At 41.6% G+C, this 6,298-nt stretch overlaps 1 protein-coding gene across 12 annotated transcripts in view; it reads right to left on the bottom strand.

Annotated features, from left to right (window-relative positions):
• LOC113202422 (kalirin) overlaps positions 1 to 6,298 on the bottom strand; it is a 73,467-nt gene that overhangs the window by 58,040 nt on the left and 9,129 nt on the right. For 3 of the 12 annotated variants that reach the window (XM_052266217.1, XM_052266228.1, XM_052266219.1), the window contains exons 4-15: positions 6,035 to 6,233; positions 5,838 to 5,951; positions 5,528 to 5,727; positions 5,209 to 5,437; positions 4,969 to 5,091; positions 4,696 to 4,887; positions 4,454 to 4,585; positions 3,779 to 3,814; positions 2,363 to 2,452; positions 2,042 to 2,074; positions 1,060 to 1,272; positions 834 to 956 (exon numbers count right to left, since the gene is read on the bottom strand). In XM_052266217.1, coding sequence (XP_052122177.1) covers positions 834 to 956; positions 1,060 to 1,272; positions 2,042 to 2,074; positions 2,363 to 2,452; positions 3,779 to 3,814; positions 4,454 to 4,585; positions 4,696 to 4,887; positions 4,969 to 5,091; positions 5,209 to 5,437; positions 5,528 to 5,727; positions 5,838 to 5,951; positions 6,035 to 6,233 — 1,684 coding nt within the window. Of the gene's footprint in view, positions 1 to 833; positions 957 to 1,059; positions 1,273 to 2,041; positions 2,075 to 2,362; positions 2,453 to 2,887; positions 3,047 to 3,778; positions 3,815 to 4,453; positions 4,586 to 4,695; positions 4,888 to 4,968; positions 5,092 to 5,208; positions 5,438 to 5,527; positions 5,728 to 5,837; positions 5,952 to 6,034; positions 6,234 to 6,298 lie in introns of all 12 variants that reach the window. The other 9 variants (XM_052266220.1, XM_052266223.1, XM_052266224.1 and 6 more) reach the window with 9 other exon arrangements.

Raw genomic sequence — 6,298 nt, 5'->3', positions numbered from 1 at the left:
CCACACGCCCCGGCCCGGAGCTCGTTCACCCCGCCTCGTCTTGCTAAGCTCGTCTTGCGGACAATAAGCCTCCATCCCTCCATATAGACGAGGAGAGGGCGGCGGTCCGCGATCATCATCAAACACGGGGCGCACGTCGAGGAGCAGAGGGTGCCAATGAATCATGTATGGTGCACTACGTGCCAAGGGGGGCGGGAGGCGGGAGGGGGAGGAGGAGGAGACGACGGCCCGGTCGACAACTAGGCAGAAACCAGACGTGACGTAAGAGAACACGGGGGTTGCATAAAAGGGGGCCCCTGTCCGCTCAAGGCCCTTCGCATCGAGCCGAGCTGTCCCCGCCCGCGCCGCCACCTGTCCCGGTCGCCCTCAAGTCGTACACACGTACTCATACTTACGCACGCGACAGGACAGGTGGACGAAAAGGACGGGCGTTCTGGGAAGAAGGGACGAGCGCACGCACACAGTCTCCGTTAGTAGCGGCCGCCGTCGCGTTCGTCATTGAGAGGAATTTTACCGTCGCCGTGAGGTAATGAGCCGACGGTCCTGTCACGTCTATAAGACCCTCCCCCGCTCCCCCCGCTCGCCGCGCCGGGGACTCCGCCCTTTCCCCCAAGTAGCGGATTACGGACCGGCGCAGGCACCACCGCGTCAGGGCGCAGGGCCCGCAGGGCGGCGGGGTGGGCTCAGCGGGGCACTCAGAGTGCATCCAAATCATATCCACGCGACTCCATTCCGCCCCCACGATCGATCCATCTCTGTCCTATGCCCGGACCAACTCCCCCCCCCCTCCTCCTCCTTCTTCTCTTCGAGCCCTTGTTGGAGCCAACACTCACCTGGGCCACGTTCTGGAAGTGCTCGTGACTCTTCTGGTACACGCGCGCCTTCTGCAGATTGCGTCCGATGCCAATGTTTTTCCTCAGGAACACCTCCCCGTGGTTGGCCAGCCAGTCCAAGACCTGGGCGCGGGAGCAGAGTGGGTGTAAGGGAAAAAACAGAGACGAGACGACACCGGTGGGTGTTGATAAAACGCCAAAGTTGCGTTGAGATGTGTTCGCAAACCTGTTTCACGTCCTCCTGGAAAAGTCTCAGGGCAAGCCTTTGGTGCAGTTTGATTTTCTTGACATGCCACTTCTGCTCCAGTGTGCGGTGGTGATTCAGAATCCTATGAATCACGTCCAGGACATGACTGGCACCCTCAGAGTAATCCGCTGCAGGATTGGCCTGCCGACTGGCGGCTTGCTCAAAGTGTGGACCATCACCAGTGCTTCCCTGCTGAAGGGAAATACACATTAAGCATACAGTAATAGACTAAACAATGCTACTTTCAACAAAATTGCATGGAAAGTTTAATTACAAGGGGGAACGAGAGTAACTGAATAATATTCAGCAGGTACATGTGCAAAACCCAAACCTCACTATAGTGTGCAAGGCCACATGAAAGATGTGGCTCAGTTTTGCCATCAAACAACACCCTGAGTTTTGGTAAGCAAACATGCACTAGCCGTTACAAACTGGTACCGATCAAATCTAATCCAACACCTGCATGCTAGTTTTTCAACAAATCCCTGAATAGAATTTCCTACAGAGATATAGAGTTCAATGTTTAGATTTAAGAAACAGAGAGAGTAACTACAGGTGTTAAAAAAGGGCATTGCTCCAGAATGATCAATGATTTACTAGAAAAATTAAGAGAAGAGAATTGGAGTTCTCCTTGGCTCAGGAAGTGCAATTTGATAATGAGCATAAGGTGTGTTGCAGGTTCATAAAGAAGAAACTATTTACACAAACATTAGATTTTGAATTTCTAAAATTTAAGTTTTGGGGGGAGATAACACAATCTATTCCACCATTCCAACCCTATGTGTTGCTACTGAACAGGTGCACAGGGCAAACTACTTCATAGGTGATGTGGTTTGACACCAATATAGAAGCACTGAAATAACAATCTACTTGCAACTACAACAGAACATAATAAAACTTGAAATAAAATCTTTTAAGCAACAAAAATCAACACAAAATCAAATTGCAAAATAGGACTTACAGGCCCTTGTCCAGACGATTTTCTTCTTGTTTTCTTAAAAATGGATAAAATAAAGAAAATTAAAATGATCAAAAAAGCCAAAACTTGACACCCCCCCCCCCAAAAAAAAATAAGAAAAGAAAAAAAAGTAGCAAAAAAATAAGTCTTTAAAAATTTACAAATTTGCAAACATTAGACAAATTTTGTCTGTCACTACAAAATTGCGGCAAAACCTACACAATTTTTTAGATAAAGAAAAGTGGCAATATCTTTGTAGTAAGCAATGATTTTCTAGCAAACTAACAGCAGTTTTAGTTAAAAGTTAAAAATACAATAGCCTACATGTTTGCGAGGAGGATCCATTCCTGGTTGATTACAGATCTTTACAAGGCGATCCAGCTGATACAACAACTTTTTGCTTGTGCTGTGGACCTGTACAAGACAAAAACCAACACCATACCTGTTAGTACAAGATGTTTACAATGTAAATGCAGCACAAAGAATGCACCAAACCAATCCCTTGAGATGGAATGAGATTTTCAATATGCACTGTTTCCTGAAAGAGAAAGATAGAAAAGAAAAAAGCCTGTGCCATGAAATAAGTCCGGATTGAGTTGGTGGTGTGGTGTATCATACACAATAAATATCCAGGGATGCATCAGCGCTGGTTTGGAAATTCCATAATTCCAGCAACACTGTTAAATAAGGACAGATGTGAAAGAGAGATTTTTTTCCACATGCCATGTCATAATCACCAATTTGATGAAAGATATCTGAGAATTGCCACCACCAAAATTCTAGCATTTAAAATTATTTGTATCCAACACCACATTATTCACTGGCATTGGAATGCAAGTGCAGACATACATTTTGTCCATCAACAGTATCGATACTGATGTTTGCTGCAACTTCTGTGACTGCTGTCCCTTTGACGATCTCGTTGCGGGCAGCAGGGGATGGGAAATTGTGACACACTTGAACTAAAAGGTCAAGTCCATTGAGAAGGGACTGATATGAATCATAAACCTGTGAGACACAACATGTAGGTATTTGAAGAAAAACTTCCAAAACTGGTTTCTTTTCCATTTTTGCCTCATTTCAGTAAACGTTTGCATGAAACTTCTATGACAAGCGAATATACCTGTGACGACACTAAACTAGCTAGTAAAAACCTTTACATTTTAGGACATGCTGAGTCATAGCAGTATTTAAATTTTTTCTTTATGTGGCTTAGAACAAACAATTTTCTCCAACAACAAAGAAATAATATCTGGTACCCCAAGTAATTTTTAACTACTAAATCATATCAGAAATAGAAACTTGAATCTAGGGCCACAAAAATTTATCAATATTTTAGAAAACTTATGAAGAGGTAGAAGTGCTGTCAAAATAATAAATATTGTGCTATTATGAAAAAGGAAACACATGTCTTCATAAAGGAATAGAATAACAGTGTGAAAATATCAATAAAAGTTAAAGCAAAGAAACATAGGAACAACCACAAGATGGACAATATTGTTTGCTGTTATGGTGACTTTCTATTGATACTGGGAAATTATGTGCTCTATAAATGTGAAAACAAAATCGTAAACAAATTATAATTGAATAACATGCAGGGCCGTGAGCGTGAGCATCACAGATATATGTACTGTGCCCAATACGCTAAATCCTCAAAGTAAAAAATAATAGGTAACAAAAATTATCATGCTACAAGGAAGTAGGTTTGATGCAACATTCAAGGAAAAAGGTGCTGCTTGCCTGTGCAAAAATCCGATTCTGGACCAACAAGCCAGCCTAACCGCAACAACGAACAGAAGTTAAAATAAAAAGTGTTAATTTAGTCTGTAATACATCATAAAATATTATCAGTGGGGTAAATATGAGTACAAACATCGGAGCAAATCAGAATGAAAGATAGGTAATATCACCCAGTCAGACCAAAAGGACACTTAATCTCACCTAAAACCTAAAATAATTACTAAAGTAAATTCCAAAATTTTAAGAACAACTAATAGTGGCATGATAAAAGAAGAATTGTTTCATAAAAAGAAAACAGACACTCCATTAAGGCCTTTGACACAAGTAAAAACAGGTAAGTGCATACATTTTTTAAAAGCTGCACTGATTTTAGTTCTTACAGCTTTGAACTAGGAGTATTTACAATTCAAACTCAGGTTTCTTTAGTTCCCGAACTTTTGAGCAAACAGTTTACCTACATAATTTTGTATTACTTCACCAGGCTCTATAGTGCAAAAAGTAATTTTGATACTGGCCTTTGTCTGTCCAAAGCTCTACACATTACACATACTGTATCATCTTACAAGAGGGAACATGACAGCAAATTATGCGCACACGCATGCCTTTAAAAAATCAAACACAATAACAGCAAACAGGTGACTTTCTCCTCCCAGAATTCAAGAGCTAAAAACATACCTCTGTATAAGCTTGGCACATTGATTCATAAAGATTTTGGTGTTGGTGGATGGCAGTTTCAAGAATCAGTATTTCTGAGGGAATACTGATATTTTCACACGCTTGGCTCCAGTTGGGGACATTTTCCACATACTGTAAAACAATAAAAACCATGCAAAGTATTTTAAGAAAATACTTTGATAACATCAAAGACTTTTACCTATTGTGAAAGTCAAATTTTTGACTACATCAAGAGCACAAACCTGCTCTGCTTTGTGATGAAATAGCACAGAAAGACCCAGCACAGAGGCTCTTTCATCAAGACCAGCAGCAAACTCTTTCCAAGTTCGATCTAACCTTGCTGCAACAGCCCGTACATGCTGTGATGCATAATGATTGCTTTCTATTAGTCTAGTTGCTACAGTCAAAATGTGATTGATGTTCACATACACATTCTGGAGGGAACAGAAAAACGATGATTAGGGTATGAAATTAGGGAACTAACAAGATTAATAATTTGCACCACAAATCAATACCATTGAGCTCATTGTAAAATGACTATGTTCTTCCTGCAGTTTCTTGGCTAATTTGTAACTTCGACCAATTTCCACATAATTCATTAGAAAAACATCTCGGTTGCGGCATATCCAGTCAAGCATCTACAGCAAATTTGTCCAAAATAATCACTTTGTCACAACCAGTTACATCAATGAACAGTGAATGTACAGTGACAGATAAATTTAAAAAAAAAATGGTAGGAAAGTGTTGCTAGATACCTTATCACAATCCTGCTCAAATAGACGCAATTGGAAACATTGATCAAGTTTTAGTTTTTTATGGTGCCATAGCTGTAAAAGTTGTTGTTGTTGAGAGTGTATGGCCTCTAAATGTTGAAGTATCTGAGGTACAGATGCCTGTAAATCAGGATTGGAGACCCCAGAACTTGCTTCACTGTCCCTTCCTGAGTAACCAGAGTCATAGCCGCTGTTTGAATCACCAGAAAGCCTAAACAAGAATTCCAAAAGAAATAATTAAGATAAATTATACAGATTAATTGAAAAAAGGAAGAGGATAAACAATTCTTTATCTACAAACCTTTGCAATAATCTTTGCCCTAATAGATCTATATCTTCAACCGGCGCCTTCATAATTTTCTTCTTCATATCATTATGAACGTCAATACCATGCTTAGCACCATTAACATCATCCGCAAAATCATTGCGACTAAGATCTTCTTGAAGGTCATCGAGGCGGTCCAATAAATCTGCTGCTTGCCACACAAAATCCTCTAATGCCTGGACAAAAATGCATTTAAAAAATTACTTTTTGACAAATTTAACAGGACATACAGGGTGGGTGCCCTGTATCATGACAACTCTTACTATGGGTTACAGGTATTACTTACCAGTCTCATATCTATCCACTGCGCATGGTCATAATGCAATGTGCCATCTAAATCAGATGTCAGCTGTGTTGTATCTATTATCTTTGGTAATGCTTCCACACTCATCATATTGGTCTGTAACATCAAAATGGTCAATAGCGAGGCCAATCGACGGCAGCTAATATCCTGATAACCACACGCACAACTCGAGCACTCACCTCGAACTTATACTTCTGGCTGCCCAGAGACGTTCGCTGCTTCTGCCAGAAGTTGTCGGGCTTGATGATGCACGCCGTGTGGACCTGCGAGGCGAAGTGCTCCTGCAGCACCTTGAGGATGGGCTTGATGGCCGCCCATGTCGCCCCCTGTCCCCGCATGTCCAGCACAGCCGTGAACCCATGTTCCCGCGACTCACTGCTGTGAACAAAAAGAGAACAAACCTTGCAAAAAACTGAAAGCAACTTTCAGAACAAAGATGCCAC

This window comes from Frankliniella occidentalis, unplaced genomic scaffold (genome assembly GCF_000697945.3).
Source record: "Frankliniella occidentalis isolate FOCC.00 unplaced genomic scaffold, Focc_3.1 Scaffold36, whole genome shotgun sequence".
NCBI lineage: Eukaryota > Metazoa > Arthropoda > Insecta > Thysanoptera > Thripidae > Frankliniella > Frankliniella occidentalis.
This window is presented reverse-complemented; position numbering and strand designations above follow the sequence as displayed.